The following is a 20582-nucleotide window of genomic DNA, read 5'->3' on the forward strand; positions in this document are numbered from 1 at the left end:
GATTGAAGAAATACCCCCCTCAGCTTCTTCTGTGTCTTGGCAACCTATGGGGCTCAATGGATTTAGACCATGTGGAAGGGAATTACATATGAGAAGAGACATTGAATCTTAATTTAAAATTTAACATGTGGCAAATCCACATCATATCCTAAACATTCAATAGTCATGAATTCTAGATCACCCTTCGAGGGTAGAGATCGCAAGATAGATGAAAGTGTGCTTGAATCTATTTCTTCTATCTATTTTCTAAAAAAAATTTATGGGAGAAAAACACTGTCCGTCTAGTGTTTTTCACGTTCACACACACTCCTTGCTTTCAGGGGATTTGTGAAATTGCGCCCCTCTCCCCTCAAAACGGAGGCTGATTCTAGGCGTGGGAAACAATGGACAGCGTTCTTCCTCTCTTTTTTTATATTTACTAATTTAACTTTGACTACCTCCATTGCTCTATGGAATCGTGGCTGGGCCTTGTGGAAGAGTCTCCACTATTGATTGAAGGTATGACAAAAACCCGTAACAATCCTCAGAGATGAATCTAATCAGATTCTTTATTCATTTACTTTTGAAAGAGTGAAAATCAAATGTAAGTCTTAATAGTAACCAACCAAGAGAATGTCTTGCTAAAGTAGATTCAATCACGAAAAAATTGCTCCTTTCCTTTTTTGATAAGAAAAAAAATAAAAATAAAAATTTGGTCCATTCCCATCAGATTGGCTGACCAATTTGCTAGAATCAAAAGGAAGCAAAGCAGAGTTGCTCCTTTTAATTTCTCACAATCATGGTTCTAAAAAATGGAATGGAATGGAACGGTTAGGTTGCATTTGATAGTCATCTAGATAAATGTTCCATTTTATGGGAACAAAAAAATTGAATAAAGTGTTTGGTGTCTTTTTTTTTTTTTTTTTTTTTGTTAATGGAATTTTGACAAAGGAGTTGAAAATTTTGTTTTTGACACAATAAGTTGTTTCTGGAACTGAATGACTATCAAACGTAGCCTTAGTAGTATCAACTGAATCAAAATGATATTGATCTTGACTGGTCTTCAATCTTGATCTAATTCTGATCCTGATCCTGATCCACATGTATGATTTAAGGATAAAATCATAATAAAATTAATTTAGAAAAAAGAAAAAGAGAGAGAGAGAGAGAGAGATAAATCTGTTTGAGAACCTTGCTCACAATAGAATCAGCACCAAAGGTTAGAAAAGGACTGCCAAAAATAAATAAATTTTCATTTTGATTTTGAGAAAAAAATAAAAATAAACAAGATTCTCGGTATGAATACCTGATGATGTAAATGTAAGCGTGGTGGAGGACCCCATTGCCGACCCACTTGTAATTGCGATTTGAACTTTGAACACCTCTCCTTGCCTTGTTCATTTTAATAGAGATAAATGTTGGGATCCTCTACCCACCCACTTGTGACCCATGAGAGACTTTCTCTCTCCCACTTACACACACCACCCATGAGAAACTTCTCTGTCCCCATTCACTGTGGCCATCACGATCACAGCTAATAGGGGGAAGAGAGGAGGGGGGGGGAGGGGAGAGAGAGAAAGTCACATTTGGACTGTCCCCATTTTTCAGCCACCGCTGAAAAAATTAGGAGAGAGTCTAAATAAAAGATGAAGAAGAGGAATATTTGGTGGTGGAATATTGAAAAATAGAATACAATAATTGGAAGAATAAAAATTGAAGAAGTAATCAATGAAGAACAAAGGAAACCCCCCCCCCCCAAATTTTGTCAAGACCTACCCGCCCACTAATTGAGAAAAATGATGGAGCAAGCAGATAAACCGAGGGAGGCATTTGGGATCCGGATACTCTGTAGCGTGGGGGTGTGCTATACGATCTATAGTGCGGTAGGAGAGTGCAACATGTGGCAAATAAATGATCGTGTGAATAATTCTGATGCTGTCTCAAATAGCCGTATATACATGCAAACCATAATATCTTGCTTGAAGGAAATCGGGGAACTTGGTTAGTTGGTTCATCCAAATTTTATTCAATTAAGATCCAATTGATTGATCATTCAATTAAAGTAATTAGTATTAACAGTTAGGGACAAGTGGATTACGTAAAAAGATGGATACAAATATACCGTTTTCAATATAAAAAGTCATTATCTTACCCAATATATATGTATGTATATGTGTTAATAAACGTGCACGTGTGGTATTTTATTATGTGGCATTGATAGTAATGTAGGGTTTACCAGAAAAAGATAATAATGTAAGGTACAAACGAATTAAATAAATAAAACAATATTACTCGATTTGTATGGATTAGGTTTTTAAGATAGTACTTGAGATTGTTGGTAATTTTATAAGAAGAGCCCATTCAACTGTGGGATCTAATAATCTTAAATAATACATCTGTTGAGTTGAAACACATCAAGTTAATATTTACCAAACTTCCTTTTCTTTTCATTCTACCTCATCTTTATACTCAAAATATGACTTTCATATACACGAAAAAGAAGGGAAAAAAAGGCAAAAACTTGCATTGTGTAGCCATATGTTGGGAAGGGGTATAGAACAAGAGAAAGAGACGTCGTTCAAATAAATACATCCTAGCTATTGATTTCTTTTTCTATATTATTTATTTTAGGTAGGTCCCAAGGAAAGTTGAACTCATGACCTCTTAATTTTGAAGTATTGATATTTGCTAGCTGAGCAACCCCCTTAGGGTTACACTAATCATATTAATTCTGATGAATGAAATTGATGATTAAAAGTCAAGATGGAATTTTTTTTCTCTTGGTGAACCATGCTTAAGGCCTCCCTAAATTCATTCCAGATTAGTATATGAAATGAGGAAATTGAACCGGGCCCCCATATATATAAAGATCTAAATCAATCTAAATGCATAATTACTACTCTGGTTGTGATCAATTCCATAATAATGGATTCACATCAAACCAAGATACAGGTCTTGATATTATTCTTCATTCTTGTACCAAGTGCTCAATTTTCAGAATTTGTGAATTTTGTTCTATTCATGAATTAATTCCCACTATTATTGGTATTTGATTAATCAATACTGGTTTTTCCTGTTTCCGGTCATTGTAATTTTGTGTTTCTTTCAAAGGGTTTATACAAATTAAGTTTTTATATATTCAAGACATCATAACATATTTTTTTCACCCTGTGACTGATACTCCACCACCAATTAAAAATTTATGTTTAGCTGTCACTGCTTTCACGGATGAGGGGAAAAATTTTCTGGATGGTCTTTCTCCTTCATTCTCATTATTCACTGTATCTTATCTCAGGCAAATTAAGATGGTGAAGCATCTACAAAGGTATTACTAGAAAGGGTGAAGGTGGCAAAAAAAGATGGGTCTGTTTTTTTTTTGGTTAAAGACTCGCAAAAGGGGAGAATTTATTGAACATTCAAAAGGAGAAAGTTGTATTACAAGATTTAGAATATCCTCCGGAAATGGGGACTTCCGATTAGGGTGATCAACTGCCCATTTCGAAACAGTGGGCAACAACATTCAAAGATCTACTAACATGAGAAAAAAAGCAAGACTCTAAACAATTTTGTAAGACTTGAAAATCTGAAATGATGGTTCATCTCAATCGGAGAATGAAACCCAACTTCATTTAGGCTTCTAATAACAAGAACCATACAGACTCTGGATTCTTTTTCATCCTTGTTTGTCTGTTCCTCTCGATACGGATAGCAGGAGTGTAATCCGCATTGCTCAGTAGATTTACTTTCTACCAAAACAAGAAAGAACTCATTAATGAGTTACTCTCCCTATTTCTTAGTAGAACACCAAACCTAGCTCAAACATAATACGTAATAGATATGGCAAATCACTGTACATGAACTGTTTGATGAAATGCTGAAAAGAAATATTCTCATTCTCAGATAAAAATGCAATGCCCTAATCCACTAATAACATATTTCTCTTACTACAATTTAAGGCATAAACAAGGCCATCACAGATCAGAACATGGAGATCACACAACCCGAACACAATTCTCCTCTTCCCTTTTCTGTTTATAAGGAACATAAGGAGATTCTAGTCTAACCCCTCCCACTTCCGGATTTCCAGAACAAGGTCATTGACCTTATGTGGATCTGGAAGGGACTTGGAAACACTTTCCTTCTCCATACATCTCTTTACCCAATTCATTAATTTTGGGCACTCTGCTTCTATGTTGAAATTTGCACAAGTCTCTAATGCATAAAACCAGCTAGACATGGGAACCAGGCTAACATCAATGAAGCCCATGGTCTCACCCCCAAAGTAGGCCTTCTCTCCAAGCTCTCCTTCTAACACTTTCAATCCCTCCATGAACTCCTCCTTAGCTGCTTCTTGTTCTTCTCCCTTGCTCATCCATATCCTTCTTCCAGAGGGGTAAACCTACCACAGTCAAAACCCATTAGATCACAGAGAGAGAGAGAGAGAGAGAGAGAGAGAGAGAGAGAGAGAGAGAGAGAGAGAGGACCAACCTTGTCGTCGACATAATCAGCCCAGAACCTGACCTGTGAACGCTGGTAAGGATCAGAGGGCAACAAGGGAGATCTGTGATTCCAAATTTGGTCAATATATTCAAGTATGATGAGAGATTCACAGATGGGTCTCCCATTATGAATCAAAACAGGGAGCTTTTTGTGAATTGGATTCATCTTCAGCAGCAAAGGGCTCTTGCCTCCGTTCACTGCTTCTTCCTTGAGCTCGTAGTTGATGCCCTTCTCTTCCAAGGCAATACTCACCCTCATCCCATAGTAGCTGGGCCAGAAGCTCAAGAGAACAACCTCCTCTGCCATTTTTGCAGATACAAGCAGAGCTCCAATCGCAAGAGAAAAGAATGACTCAATAAGCATAGCCCGAGGGAAGTATATATACTTCTAAGAGTCGTGAGGATCATCGGGGGATCAATTAGTCAACGTCTAAATACTTGGTCAGCCAAGTTCCAAGGAGGAAATGGGATCCCAGGGGCAGGGGTGGAATAGATTCAATTTCACTGGCTGCTGCCATTCATATTATTTTGTGATTCCCTTGTTTCAATCCGCATCACCGTTCACTGATTGAGAATCTTGATAGGCTCATTGTTGGTGTAAAAACCGCGCCCCATACTTTTAATTCCAAGGCTTCAAATGGTATATCAATGGGTAAACAAGATCCATTCAGAAGAACCTACATGATATCTGCTGTTACAGATTCTCCATGCTTGAAAAACTAATTTACAAATCCACACTTCATTTTATGTCTTGGAATCCAATGGTAAAAATAAATAGAGGGAGGGTTTCCTACAAGGTGAAAAGAAATTTGTACGTAACACCAATAAGGGGTTGGAAAATGGTATCATTTATATTGGGTCCATACATGGTCAAAATAGAAAAGAGAGTGTCAATGTGACACCGCTGTTTATTATGTGAGAGTGGTGTGAAGAAATCTATATAAGAACAGCGTAGCAATCTTTTTCTATGTCAGGTATGTCGTTGGCTTTTTTGGAGCTAGTGGCTCAACCAATGGGAGGGCTGGAATGGGAGGGGGCATGTGAGATTTTTCCAATGGGAGGGAGAGAAAGATAGACACATATCCCCTATAAGTATTTAGAGAAATCATATCAACATGCCTTGTGGGTTTAGATCATTTGGAAGAGTGATGTAGCAATTATGCTCTTGATTGTTTGCCTCAGACCCCAAGGGGGTAGTCGAGTTGATAAGGGACCTTCGCCTTGTGAAGCGTGTGGTTATGAACTCAATTCCTCTTAACCTCCTTGGGGTCACTCACTGTTATGCTTTTCATTGCTTACAATGAAAGTTGAATGATTCTCATTCAATTCTGGTATGACTATGTCCATAATGTTGTGTAGTCAATATGGGCCCACGGGACTAGTCAAGCCCAAGGCCTAGATACCCTTGGTTAGAAAAAAAAAATACTCTTAAATGCTTAGTTATATTTCACATTTCAATTCAATATACACTCACAAAATACCATGTATTATTCCCCCCACCCCCCTCCCCCCTCCCCCCTCCCCCTTCCTCGTCCCTCGTCCCTCGTCCCTCGTCCCTCGTCCCATGCACCCTCTCTGTAGTACCACATATTTCAGAAACATCTTCTACCACTTGGGAAGCATGGATTGGACTAAACAAAGGTTAAAGGTGTGCCTAAAATTCAGTCCCTATTAAGCTACGCAATGGTAATTATTTAAGGGCGTATTGATCTACTATTCAGTTAGGTTGTTGTTCTTATTATTATATATGGAAAAAAGGATGCGTTTTTGGTCACATGGTTCTGCTCTCAAATATAGGAGTGTACCAAATAACCACCCCACTTCTTGTGACGTAAAAATTTCATCAATATGTGATACTTTTGCATGCACTCTCATTGACCCCTGTGCTAATGCAAGGATTAGTCGATCAAACACCGATCTCTTCGACTTCTTTTATAAAAGTTCTTAATATAGCCATCGTTTAGTACCTTTTTTTTTTTTAATTCCAAATTTCATTTTGACTACTAAAATATTTTATTTGATGACAAAAAATGTGATAGCACGGGCAGACTGTCAAGCTTAACAACACATCCCAACTAATTTTTGCCACATGCCAAGGTAACTTCCAACTGTATGGGTAGGTACATTCCTCATGGATAAATGTCTCAAATTCGATAACGATCAAATTCAATCATATGCCAACTTGTATTTATTTCATTCATTATACCACCCATAATTTTGATTCTTATATTTACTTTTTACTAATATTAGATTTATATTTTTTCTATGAACAAAACTTGAATTACAACAAAATTTTATAGATAGATAGGAGATGATAAGTCCTACAAATGAATCAAATTTAAAGGCTGAGTGAATTGTTATGTTGTAAATATCATTTTGCATGTGTTGCAGATTTAACATAATGATTTGCCTTCTACGACCAGCCAACGAAATATTTAGGAAAATAATAGCCCCGTGTGTGGATGATAGATGCATTTTTGTGATTACTCACCGTGTAGTATTTAAACAATCCTCATCAATCAAAACCTTATTTGGAAAATTTGTCCATATTTGTGTTTGATCTTAAACTTTAATTTTCTGATATTATAATTAATACCATTAACAATATGAAGAAAATTTATTTTGGAAAAAATGAATTATTTGATTGAGGTTATGATAAAATTGCCTAAAAATTAAGGATGTGTTTGGTTACATAATTCATTTAAGTTTTATTTCTGATTTCGCAATGAATCCATAAAGAGAGTTTTCTATTGAAACGTATTTATTTTTAAGATTTTCTTGAAAATTGTTTGGTTACCCATAAATCTGCTACATAAACCTACCTGAAAACTGTTTAGTTAAGCTGCAACTCCAAATCGGACGTGCAACAAAAAAGCCATGGAAGAGCAAGGACTGTTGGTCGTTAACGGTCTTGAGTTTCCATGGGAGGAAGAAGATAGGAATCCTGATTTTTGTGATTCTTTTGAATCACCACTTACCTTGGACTATATATATGAGGGGTAGGATCATGTAGGATCATGTGTGTCACATATGAGTTTTGCTATTTACATTAATTCTGAGATGAACCACATTTATCTTTACAAGGTGTTTCAAATGAACTACTATTTCTATGTAGAATCAACTCAAAAAACAACCAAACGATTTAAAAAAAATAGAATTGCTTTTCTGTTGAAAGACTCTCCAACGAATTATGTAACCAAACACATCCTAAGAGGTGCCCTATGAGTGCATAGAAAATCCCCACAGTATAGCATGCCTACTTTCAATCTAAGAAGTGGCCACAGTGATGCATTCTAAGAAATCACATCAAACACACCCTCAATTTCAAAGTCTACCATATAATTTCAAGTTGAAGTATAGTTGTATAGTTCATTCTCTTCAACTATGATTTAGAGTTGAGATCTTCAAGGTGTGGGGGTACGTGGGACCCACAAAATATGAGGTTGAAAAGATGACATGAAAAATATGCATTAAATAAATAGTGAGCCATTTTGTATAACTTTTTTGAATGCATTATCAGCCTAGAATGCGAAACACAGCCTACATATGCCATTAAGATGACCAAGAATCTTAATTCCACTGCTTTCTGCCTTCCTGGTATGAATTTGATTAATTTCTCCATTGAAGGTTAGAATGAATTAAAGATATCTAGTTACAAAAGCACAGATATGGACTTTAAACCTCTCTGTTTTATCATCATCAGCAGTCATCACCTCCAGAAGACATGACAAAAATGCACCAAGCTAAGCTTTTATTCGGCAATTGAAAGACTTGTGTCAATACCTATCAGTATAAGGTGTTCCATACACAACAAGGTAAGGAACAATCTTCACAACGGTATCAATTGGTATAGCAAAGTTGACACCAGATGATATTCCTGTCCCTGTGTAATAAGAGAAATTGAGATCCGGATAGAATGGTGAATTTTGGGACCCTGCTTACTATTAGGTGTTTAATTGAACTAATTTCATCCTACAATTTCATGTAGAGAAGCAAACAGGTAAATGGCACAAGGGAACAAAGAAAACACGCTATTAGTACATATGTAATAGAAAAGTTGTAGTACTCAATTTCAGTGGAAAATTTTTATGGTTCAGAGCCCCCTGACAATCGAAGACCTTCGGATGGCCTTCTGCCATCGTAGGGGACTGAGCGACAGAGCAATGTGTTATAATTTTATTGTCATTATTGGCATTGTTTACAACTTGTACTTGGTAACCTTTAACGGCACAGTAGCTGACCATGGGGGAAACCTCACCCACCCCCCACCCCCCCACAGAGCGGTAAGAGAGAGTTAATACACATAAAATTTCTATTGCAATTGACGATATGCATAATAATTAAAAAAGCTTCACTTTCTTGGATTTTCACTGAGCAGATAATCCAAGTTTGAAAGGATTCCAGCATTACAACTCTATTATTGTCAGTATAAACATAAATATCTATTTTTCCCCAATAACTCAAATTGATGACGGTATAGAACAATGTTTTTGCTCTAATATCCTGAGACCTCAAAAAGTGTGCAATATCATGTTTCATACTTCCATTTTTTGACTCAATTTTTACATCATAAACATAAAATGGCATGTCCTGGCCACATTATTGACAACATTGCTTGTTGTATCATTGGGCCATTGCATTCTTCTTGCTTTTTTTCAGGGTTATAAAAATTCCCTTCTAAGTAACTAATCTTAAAGAATGCAGAAACTAATACAAGAGGACATACAGGTATAGAAAGAAAAACATGAAAGAATGTGGAAAGCTTTACATTACCTTTGCGAGTAAAAGTGGCTGTGTTAACTCCAATGACATGACCATATGAGTCGATCAACGGCCCACCTGAGTTTCCTGTTACAGATTTCAATCTATCAGGACCTGGAATAAGTGCAGAATATGAAATGTTCTCACAAGGTGCATGGGGCTCAGTCTAGAACTGACCAAGGGCTATCCCATTGAGTGGATGAAAAATGGCAAAATACATTGAAACAATCCAAGGGCTCCATTTGGTGGCATGGGCAATGCAAATATTTTATGTAAAGTGAAATTTACTTCCCAGGGGAAACTGTTTTGGGCGTCTGGTTGCTCCAAAAGTGCATTTTACATTGTACATGAAAACCATAGCTTTCATAATTCTTTTGTTTTGATTGGGCTTTCTTTCTGCTGATGGCAATGCCGAATGTGGAAGAGTGGCTCAATGGCTTTTTGTTTTCTCTCTCATTTTTTTGATTCTTTAGTAATATAATTCATTTTCTGATTCTTAGCAAAAAAAAAAAAAAAAAAAAGCACAACCACAACTTCTCATTTATTTCAAAAGTTCAAGAGAAAGAAACAATTCAATGATCTAATCAACTAAGATTACTATGGGTCGAGAGGAAGTAGCAATATCTACTCGTTCACTAGAGTGAAAGTGTGTTGAATCAAGAGCAGACAGTAAGCATCTTTACTATGGATGTTTTAATCAAAGCAGTAGCATTCCTACAGTTCTGTTTCTGTCCATTAGATTTTCACGGACGAACCTGAAGGAGCAGGCACTGACAATTTCATTGACCCCTACTGTAAATCTGGCAAGATTGATGAAGCCATCTCTGTCCTTCATAAATTGCCGAAGACGAACTTCAAGCCCTTTGTTACTTCTTGTAATGTGGTTTTATTTTGTTAGAGCTAGCTGACTTGAGTCATGTTTTTCGATGTATAATTTTATTAGAAGTTCAGAGTTTCACCAAATTTACTGACACTGAATAACATACCAAAATAGCACTGACCAATGAGAAAGAGACACATGCATCAACCACGAGTCAACTACTTTCCTGATTATACCTGGTCGGCTAAGAACTTGTCGTCCTTATCCTTTAGCATCTGGTCGTCCCCCCAGACTAAGACAGGTCCCCACCGACTTGACTAGGGCATATCATCCCCATCGACCAGGCGACACACCTACAATGCTCATCCCCATCGACCACGTGTCCTCTAGATTCTCTCTTTTTCCATAGGCTAACTGTGACTGACCATAACCGTAAATAACCCAACCATGTTCCGGTTAGCAGTTATAATATCTAAAAGTAACCATGGTGAGATTAACTGTTATGAGATCGTCCACCTCAGCTGAGATGGAGCAGAGCCCACCAATAGCATTCTGGTCCACGTCAGAAGGGATAGTGACTAGTCCTCCAATGGCCATAAGAACCGACCAGTATAAAAGGGGAGAGATAGCTAAATCGCATGTAAGGGCAACCAGAATACACTGAACTCTACCTTGTTCTTTCTTCCTTTTAACTCCATTACTGACTTAGGCATCGGAGCCCCCTTCCAGTCAACCCTTTCTTATCAGTTGTGTGCAGGTCTGAGCTGAGCGAGAGTCTGCAGCAACACTGAACATAATCATGAGCTGTTACTGTGAAACCCATCAAAGTTATGTTGCCCGCCAGATGCTCAATGAAATTCAGGGTTGTCATTTTGCCACTGCAGTCATTACTTATAATACCCTGATCAAGGGGTTATAGAATTAGTGAAGCCCAACAAAAGCTCCTGCAGATGCGAGAAAAAGGGCCGAATCCCAATCACTGGACTTACAAAATCATTTGTTACTTAGGGAAATGCTGCGTTTTGGTTTAAGACCGAATCTGACTACATATAACATAGTTTTTTTCTGGTTTGTGCATGGCTAGAATTGAAGTGGCAAGGGCAATAAGATGTTAAGCTGGGTCTTATACTGAATGTATTAACTCACACCTCACTCATATATGGATTATGTAAGGAGAAATTATTGGGTGAAGCCAACGAAACTCTTCTTTGAGATGTCAGATTAGGGACTGTCTCCAAATGTCAAAACCTATATAGCGTTGATTCTTGGGCTATGTGTGATATTGGCAAGAAACTACTGAGATCCTTCTTGAAATGTGCTAGGCCATGGTATCAGTCCCTATATGGATACTTGCAAAGGGGTCATGGATGATCTCTGTAAAGAGGGGCTTCTACAAAATGCATTGAGGTTATCCTGATCTGATAATTTAACAAGGGTTAAAATCTAGCAGAAGATAATGGTGGGCCATTCATTAAAATGTGGATAGGTCTGGTTGGTTAAAACTAAGTAAATTTTCTTTTTGGTAAAGAATTTACAAAAAAAATGAAGAACCATACACACAACTAGAGAAAAGAAAAATATGTTATTTTAAACGTCGAGAAAAACTCTAAATCCTTATTTAATTAATTATTTTATTATTTATTTATTTAATTAATTAGTCATTTCCTTCTTTTTGGTAAAGAATATAAAAATTATTACAAAAAATGAAGAACCATACACACAACTAGAGAAAAGAAATATATGTAATTTTAAACGTCGAGAATCATTGCAAAACATACATTTTGACATCCAACCAAACAGTGCTGCCAAATTAATTTCACTTCACTTCCCTTGCAACCAAACAGAGCCTAATTTTTTTTCACTCATTGGTCAATCAAATACTTGTGCAAATAGCTAATAAAACTAAATCAATAGTTTAGTAATCCTTTCTACTACAATATTCTCACTGATGAAGATGTCTGAGATATGGTAAAGCAGGGAACAGAACTGCAGGTTTATGAAAATCATTAATTGGTATCAGCTAATATAACACAGAAAATTAAACTTCACCTGAATTAATAGCAGCATCCGTTTGTATGGCTCCTCTAATAGCTTTCCCATTAGGTGAGGGTATCTCCCTGCCTAACCCACTGACTACCTGCACTATTATCAAATATATGGTGTTAGATGCTGCACAGCATCTTCTTAGGACAGGTGATATTCTCCCAGCCATTCAGATGTTGACATGGGACAATCCAAACCATTTATTTACAATAAACATGGATTTCAATTAAACTTCAGAAAATGCTAAAACTGAGATTACATACTCTCTGGAGTCCAAGCAAACTTGAGAACAACATTTATAAAAAGTACAACGAGTATGAAGGAAAACATTTCCTGGCGGATACCAGCCTGGCAGAGTCTAGAGAAATTTCTCCATTTTTATCAGATTTCAGTGTCTCAAACTGTATTACAATATTTCAAGATTGCAATCTATTGACTGAGATTATATATTATTCAAATAAGTTGAGGTTGCTACTTTTCATTGAAGATGTACCAAATCCTATAAATATTGAAATCTCTATCAACAATTTGCAGCAAATGTCCATGTTGCATCAAACATAGGCAGTGTCTTATGTCCATGGAAGCCCCATATCCTAATGTGCATCAAGCCCCCCCCCCCCCAATACTCATGCTAATAACAAATTAATCTCTTTACATTTTTCTAAGTAAACTAGGGATAGGAAACAGATCTTTCTTTCCACATGATGGAGGTCCCTGTACCCAGTTTTGTTTCTGATAGGTAGGCCTCAAGGAGAGTTGAACTCATTACCTCTTAATCGTGGCGTATTGGTTGCCAAGTGAACGGTACCCTTGGGGACCTGAAAGTTGTTATATGATCCTACCGTCTCAGCTGCAAAATATATCCTAGTAATATTCCAAGCATGTTCTGAATTAACAGGTGGGGTTTGTGTTTCCATGTTTCCTGTCTATTGTCAGTCGTCTCCTGGGTCAGTAGGATGTTTACTTTCATCATTCAGAGGCTTCAAAAATCCAGTGACAACCTTTCATTTTAATCCCATGTTTGTAAACTTAATTATGTAGTTCACAAATCTCAGCAAAGTCAACAAGGCTCAGTTCAAATTTTAATCTACCAAATTGGAATACCGGAGGAAATTATTTATTCACTACTCATATGTTTTATAGAACTATTTAGAAAAAGAAACTACAGAACCAGAGCTGAGGTTCAAGATTGCAACTGGTAATCTGTAAATGAAATTCTCAACCTACCACATAAACTAGGGGGTATGAGAGTAATACATGCCTATCGCCTAAATGGTCAATGGTATTCTTGATCCAGACTTCAATCGACCTCAAGGATAAACCAGATTTTGTTTTAAAGTAATGAATTCTAATTTAGTGCATAGGTTCACAAGAAAACAGCCAAACAGGTATAGCGGTATGAGTATTGATCAATAGTGCATTTCCAAAAATAAACATCCAATGAATTCCATATAATCCACAACTAGTGTTCTCAAGAAAACTTCCAAACAGGTATACTGGAGTGATACAAGTATTGATCAATAATGCATTTCAAAAAGTAAACATACAATGAAATGAAATCAGCAAGAACCAACCTGAGATTAAGGAAATAGTTGTCCCCAAAATTAGTTCAAAGTCGGGAAGGTATGATAATAATTTGCAAACAGTGAAGCACCTTTAGCATCTAGTAAGATCAAATAACAATCAGAGTTTATGGAAGACTACCCCCGTTGTTAGAGTGTTCTCATATCCATAAGGATTCCCAATGGCAAAGCAGCTCTGCCCCACATGTAAATCATTAGATGTTCCAAGAATCGCCGGTATTAGCTCATTCCCTTCCATATCGACCTGCAAGCAAGCACAGAATAGGCATCAGCTAATTAAATTCATCTGGAATCAATTATTAGCCTGGAAACATGAATATTTTTGGCAGCATCCCGACTCCAGCTTTAGAGCAGAAAAGCAATGTTACTCCATAAATGACATATATTTAAATGAGAATATTGGCTCATATTCTTTTTTCCATAAATGAAAATCAGAAGAGCCACACATCCAACTTCAAGGAGAACTGGTCCTTTACTGTGTTAAATACTTAAATACGAAGATTCAAATAGTCACATATATCTAAAGAGTTAATGCAGGAAAGCATACAAAAATACATGTGCAATACACATAATCTGAATTTTACTCGGGAAATCAATCTATTAATAGGGGATTTATTCTAGTTGAAGTCAGGAAGATCCAGTCACAAAAGATAGATCAGTTTAACATTTACAAGTGAATTAGACTCACTGTACTTATTACCAGAAAAAGGAAAAGAGTGTGTTTCATCCACGGGTTACTATTTACTAAGCAGCTGCCATTGTAATGTTCATTCGAAAGTGATAGGAACTTGACTTCTGTACCTTCAGAACAGCCAGATCGTATGCTGGATCAAAACCAATGATTTTGCCTTCCTTGGTAAAATTGCTGCCATTGGCATCCACGAGAACCACCTTAAGGAAGAGCACAAATATATATGTTCATTTTAAAAAAGTCATGATGACACGATAAGTTGACTTAGAAAAGTCCAGCTCCAATAGATCATTTTCTGGTAGAAAACAGAAAATTAAATAAAAAGCACAAACTGACCTCACAACGCTGTAGCCCACTTGTATCCGTAGCCAATTTAGCTACAACATGATAATTGGTGACCTGAAATACAGAGGATTTTGGGCTTGGAAAGAATTCTAGGTGCTTCGACAAAAATTTAAAAAAATAAAAAAAATGGAAATCAAAACTATGCATCTGTGAACAACTGAAGATCCTAGAAGTCATATCTGAATTGGAATGGGGTGTTAACCAAAACAAAATCTGACAGAAAAGTGTTAAATTCACCAAAACTGAACTTGTTACATTTTCCGTGAGCAAAAAGCGGTTGAGAAAACAGCACGTTTAAACGAACAAAAACAGAAGAAGCAAATAAAGCTAGCCACTCTTTGCATTTTAAGATAAATATATCAGAAAGGTAACCATTGCAATGCGTAACATAAAAATTTGTTTTTCCCAAAAACCATTATCTATTATGAAATCCTAACATGTGATTATAAGTAAAAATTGCCTACAATATGCCCAGTCTTATCCCAAATGAAGCCAGAACCTGTCCCTTCTACTTTTGCACTTCCATCTTCAGTTGACATGATTTCATTTGTACCCTTGGGGTTCTTCACTAGTTCAAGGTCTTTAATGAAAACCACTGATGGTGATGTTTCCTGAAATCATTAAACAGAAGATGCTTATTTATCATAAAATTACACACACTTGTACCAAATTTGCACAGACACGCACATAGAGAGGGGGAGATCGAGACATGAAATATGCTCAAAATTGTCTTTCTAACTCCTTTTTTCATTTCATATCAATAACAAGACATCTCATTTCTGCAAACAACTTAAGCTATTCTTGATTCATCATCAAAGGTTCTACTTTTGTCTGCATGTTGTAGAATTATCATCTAATAAAAAAATAAACAGAACACAAGATTATTAACAATGTTAAGTCTAACAGCTAAGCACTAGAATCAGAACAGTTTTCTTTCAATAATTTGAGACCTATAAGTATTTCCCAAATGATGCTCAGGACTAAAAATGCAGGTAGGAACCAAAACGTAAATCACTGAAATACTCCGAGAAAATGAACCCAAAAAAGAGCAAAAAGGCATTTAAATTGTCCGTGAGATTCACTAGAAAACCCAAAAGCCTATTAGCTATCTTACTAACAGGATTCCAAGTCTAGCAAAAAGACATTTTCTTTCCCTTTCCTCAAGTGTTCCAAGGGATACATTTAGCTAATGACAGGGAACTCCCTACAAAAGCCCAAAGTAGAGTTCAGCTACCATGTTCATAGAACATAATCATTCAACCGTAATTCCAATCCAATTACAAGAAAAACTAAAAATCTTATGAATTAGTATAAACCACGATTAAAAAAAAAAAAAAAAAGGAGTTTAACTTGAGACTATGAAATTGAAAGCAAGGAAAGAGGAGAAAATAAAACAAAATTGCGTTTCCAACTTTCCAGAAATGAAATGGGTATTGCAGAAGGAGAAGAAGGAACCTGGAATAACTGAACAACATGTTCTTCTTCTTGCTCAAATTCATCCTCTTCGGCCCTTGCGAACTGAAACGAAGGTGCTGGGTCAGTATAGAAATGGAGAAAAGAACCCAGAACAGAGGAAGCAAAGAATATCGATTTTCGCCTCGTAAGAAAGGCCTTGGGAGAAGACGTTGACGGAGAAGGAGAAGAAGAAGAAGAAGAAGAGTAAGAGTTCATCAGAATTAGAGAAGTAAGCGATTGCAGAGAACTCAAAGCCACCATTTCTAATCAAATTTGAACTTCGAAGTTCTTCGCTAAACAGGAAAAGCTTTTTCAATTTTCATTATCTTAACCAGCCGAGGCAGTGCATACTAGTGGAATCTGGCTGTATGGACAGGATTATGGTGGGCCAGTCGGCCTTCTGAGAATGGGCCGGCCCAATTGAAGTCTGAACATCCAAAATCAAAATGTTTGGCCCTGGCTTTGCACGGTTGGGCTTACTTTTTTTTTTTTTTTTTTACGTCTTATCAAGGCCCATATGCCAACTAGGATGGCAACCCAAAGGCAACATGGGCGGCATCCCAACTCGAGGATGGGAGGCTTGGGTAGTGGGGGAATACACGATGTCTAACATTCAATAGGGGGAGAGTTGAACGAGCAACCTCTCCTTGGGACTTAGACCAACTCTCTACTGCTCTGACAGCCACCACCATGCGAAAGGTGCTTATTGATTGGGCTTAGCTTAGTCGACAACAAATCAACAACCACCTTCCCACCCAAGGATTAAAGTATATGTATCGATCACCGTATTGATCGGTCAAAATTAAGATACGTATCGGAGGGTATCGTATCGTATCGGAGATACACTAAGATACGCTAAAGATACACACATAAATGGATAGGAAACATTTTTTTAAACACTTTTGCATAAAGAATTTGTTAAAAAAAGCTATTGATAACATGTATTATGCATAAACACTAAATTGAGGGTATCGTACCAAGAATTCAAGGTCTGTAGTTGTCCCATAAATGTAAAATCCTTGATCCCAACCTTGATTTCCACTTTAGTTAGAGAGAAATATGGCTGACAGCAACTTTGAAACAAAAACCCTTTAAAAAATCTTTTTTTCTGAAAATTACCCATATTAGCCATTATATGACCGTAGCGCCGATACGTATCGATACTCACCGATACGTGCTGATATATACCGATATGTACCGATCAATACATACCGATACTCACCGATACGTACTAATACATATCGAAACGTACATTTTACCTCAATTTTATATTTCTCATAGAGTCGTATCGTATCAATGTGTATTAGTGGTGTATTGATGCATATCGGTATGTATTGAAGGATATATATCGATACAAAATGATTTAAAAAATTCAATGTATCGTATCGGTGTGTATCGTATCGATCGACTAAATTTAAGATACGTATCGAAGGGTATCGTATCGGTATCGGAGATACTTAAAACCATGTTCTCACCCCTATCTTCTTCCAAAAACAAAAAAAAACAAGTGAATTTTAAAATTTATCATGAACATCATCTAGCATGAGTAACTGATTTGCTACGTACTAGTAACCACATTAGATCCAACCTCTCTCCCCTTATGGTAAAAAATTGTAAATATTTAATTTCTCAATTTTCTCGGGGTATTTTACGAGTCAAAATTTCATCCAATGGTCCAAATTTATTAAAAAAAAAAATTGCAAATCAATTATTTTATGATGGTGATTTGTCCTTGTTTCTTAAGCTTTTCAAATCTTCAATAACTGATATTTTCAAAGCTGGCAGGATGTGTTGGAGCTTGCAACCAACCAAACATAGGAAGGATGAAATAACCACCTTACCCCCATACGCGTAATTTCGTCCCCCTCCCTTACTCTTTTATTTTTATTTTTGGTAAAGACTTCTAATTAAATTCAAATATACAAAGACAAACTCATCCCAAGTTGAAACATAAGCCCAACATCAGCGATGACCCTAAAATTGGGCAAGTATTAGGCCGAGGTCTTGCTTCAAGACATTGGGCTGGCTAAGCTGGACTTGGACTGCAAGATCAACCAGATTGGCTAGGCTGTTCCAGAAATCCCCACTTTAAACTTTCATTTTGGTGGAGCTTCAAGACCAAGAATGGTTTTCGAGCAAGGTTAATTGGAAAAAATGGGGTTTATGGAGAAATCAATAAACCCATATATTATTTTCGGAGGTTTGAACCAAAGCTAGGGAGTTCTCAGCTATTAGCTATTTGAGTTACAAAACTAGATCGAAGTTCGAAAGAAAAAACCTAGTCAGGTACGGAAAAACGACGAGAGCTAAGCAGTAAACCTAAGAGTGAGGTCTTAGGTAATAGCAGACCGCGGAAAGCCAGCTTTAGAAGTCAAGGCAGAGAATAAATGAGAATTGGAAAGCCTGCGGTAAAGCCATCTTGAATAATAAGAAAGTGCCATCAAAGGAAGCGGCTAAGAGTTGTGAATCAACTAACGATGACAAATCAACATAGGTGGAAAGATTGGTAGAGATAACAGATGCAATGAATCGTGGCATCACATGCGCATCAATGTCCGATGATTAACCTAATGCTCAGATTGTGAGTGAACTACTAGGCTTTTTGAGGTAGGACCACCGATTCAGAATGATTTCGAATACCGACTACAGGTTTTTGACACTCATTAATCCTAAGATAAAGCAATAAAACTTAGCAAGGGAAATGCGATCCCTACTTAATTTTGATTATAGCTTCACAAATTTAAGCTTTACTTTCTACCTATAAACACTATGAATTACAATCAGATGTGCATCCAATCAAGGCACGTGGGTCTGGATAAGACACATTTATCCCTGCTTTTTAATTTAAAAAATATTAATTTTACCAATTTACCCTTCGTCCGTACCCCGATATGAGATCGCCTATGACCGATAACAATCTAATCTACGTGATTCTCCCTATATGGATCCGATCCCTTGAACCGTCACTACAACTACAAGAGAGAAGGGAGCGGACTGTGCCTTATAGCATAAAGTGAAAACAAGAAATTCGAACATTTGATATAAAAATTCTCATTGATGTTGATGGCCCACCCAATACATACTTTCATTGGCTCCCATGTTGAAGCAAAGGCTACACGACTAGCCAACCTCTCGCCCAAACTTGTGTAGCCCGTTTGGGTTTAGGGGTGATAATTGCCAGCCCCTAGTTTAAGGGCGGGCTTGAGCTCAAACACAAGCCCAATCCAGTCCGATTTTACTATAATATGTAGGGGAGAAATGGTGTTACCTAAGCCCAGATATAGGCAGGCCCAAAAAGATCACGCTGCTCCCATGCATCCTGCCCTTGGTCCCATACACTGATGTTGTCTACACCAGACTGATCTAGGCTTCTTCGGACCAGAATCATCAATTACAGTTTTTCTCCGATTGCCTCAGAATCAGTCGGGATTGATTCCAATTTCTGTCATTTTGAATCAGAATATTCAAGCCAAGAATCCCCTTAATTGATGGTTTTTCATATCAAATGCCCGATTCTAGGGTTATTGAGACCAATTCTGACTTCCAATTCAATCTGAATCGAAATCGACCGGGACCGATTCCATCATCAATTCCAGTTTTTAAAACTCTATATTGATTCAAAAGCGCTAGGTTGGAATGGGGGAAGCAGTTGATGGTTATAGGTGATGGGTTTATCTAAGTGATGGGTTTATTAAATAATATTACTTATACTAGGTTTTTTTATCAATTTTGTTATGTTCGATTTTCAATCCATATATTGGTCGGTTCGATGTGATCTTGTTTTCAATCGGTCCTACATATCAAGTCATTCAGAGTTTTAGGTGAAAATATTCCCTTTCAAGGTCCCACATTAGTTGACAATGGTAGGAACATATAATTGTGAGGAGGAACATATGAAAAAAATGAAATCCTACGTCCAAATCATCACCTAATTTTTTCAGAGGGATCTGAAAAACATTAAAATCAAGTCAATTGGAGTTCTAGTGCAAAAGATTTCAATGTAAGGACCCTCATTTTATGACAATGATGGAACAAAAAAAAAAAGCCATATCTGATGACACTAATATCAGGTCAATCGAAATTTATATGAAAAGATTTTCTATCAAAGTCCCTCATTGGCCTACAATGGTAGAAGCATATAATTGTGAGGATAAACAGATGAAAATTTGAAAATCTTAGGTCCAAACCCCCTAATTTTTTCAAGGGGATTTGATGGCACTGAAATTGGGCCAATTGGAGTTTTAGTTCAAAAAAAAAAAAAAAAAAAATCATTTTAAGGACTCTCATTTGTCGACCTAATCTACAACCACTCTCTGCTGGTAATTGACCTGATCTAAAACCACTCTCTCTCGATTGTCAAGCTGATCGAAGGGCATCGTTGCCTTGACTTTGTTAGGGGATGATGA

At 36.9% G+C, this 20582-nt stretch overlaps 2 protein-coding genes across 4 annotated transcripts; both read right to left on the reverse strand.

The window, feature by feature from the left end:
• Positions 1-3790: 3790 nt before the first annotated feature.
• On the reverse strand, positions 3791-4827 carry LOC122094179 (probable glutathione S-transferase parA). The gene is made up of 2 exons (XM_042664902.1): positions 4468-4827; positions 3791-4378 (listed from the first exon to the last, which is right to left on the reverse strand). Exons 1-2 carry the CDS (start codon positions 4783-4785, stop codon positions 4034-4036), a joined length of 663 nt encoding a protein of 220 aa, XP_042520836.1. The 5' UTR covers positions 4786-4827; the 3' UTR covers positions 3791-4033.
• A 3121-nt stretch (positions 4828-7948) lies between these two features.
• Positions 7949-16503, reverse strand: LOC122093279 (protease Do-like 5, chloroplastic). 3 transcript variants are annotated; one of them, XM_042663565.1, is made up of 8 exons: positions 16177-16503; positions 15186-15332; positions 14713-14775; positions 14487-14576; positions 13807-13929; positions 12109-12196; positions 9252-9326; positions 7949-8361 (listed from the first exon to the last, which is right to left on the reverse strand). In XM_042663565.1, the coding sequence occupies exons 1-8, from the start codon at positions 16435-16437 to the stop codon at positions 8255-8257; spliced, it is 954 nt and encodes a 317-aa protein (XP_042519499.1). In that variant the 5' UTR covers positions 16438-16503; the 3' UTR covers positions 7949-8254. The 3 variants fall into 3 exon arrangements, with proteins under 3 accessions (XP_042519499.1, XP_042519501.1, XP_042519500.1); XM_042663566.1 differs by lacking the exons at positions 7949-8361; positions 9252-9326 and adding an exon at positions 9774-10835; XM_042663567.1 differs by lacking the exons at positions 14487-14576; positions 14713-14775.
• Positions 16504-20582: the final 4079 nt, after the last annotated feature.

This window comes from Macadamia integrifolia, chromosome 11 (assembly GCF_013358625.1).
Source record: "Macadamia integrifolia cultivar HAES 741 chromosome 11, SCU_Mint_v3, whole genome shotgun sequence".
Lineage (NCBI taxonomy): Eukaryota > Viridiplantae > Streptophyta > Magnoliopsida > Proteales > Proteaceae > Macadamia > Macadamia integrifolia.

Bases quoted from the DNA above. Each gene is read 5' to 3' on its own strand.
- LOC122094179 (XM_042664902.1), bottom strand. From the start codon at position 4,785: ATGGCAGAGGAGGTTGTTCTCTTGAGCTTCTGGCCCAGCTACTATGGG. The intron at 4,379-4,467 runs GTTGGTCCTCTC...TGACTGTGGTAG, and splicing joins CTGATTATGTCGACGACAAG to GTTTACCCCTCTGGAAGAAG.
- LOC122093279 (XM_042663565.1), bottom strand. From the start codon at position 16,437: ATGGTGGCTTTGAGTTCTCTGCAATCGCTTACTTCTCTAATTCTGATG. The intron at 14,577-14,712 runs GTCAGTTTGTGC...CTCTTCCTTAAG, and splicing joins GTGGGCTACAGCGTTGTGAG to GTGGTTCTCGTGGATGCCAA. The intron at 8,362-9,251 runs GTAATGTAAAGC...CTTATTACACAG, and splicing joins AGCCACTTTTACTCGCAAAG to GGACAGGAATATCATCTGGT.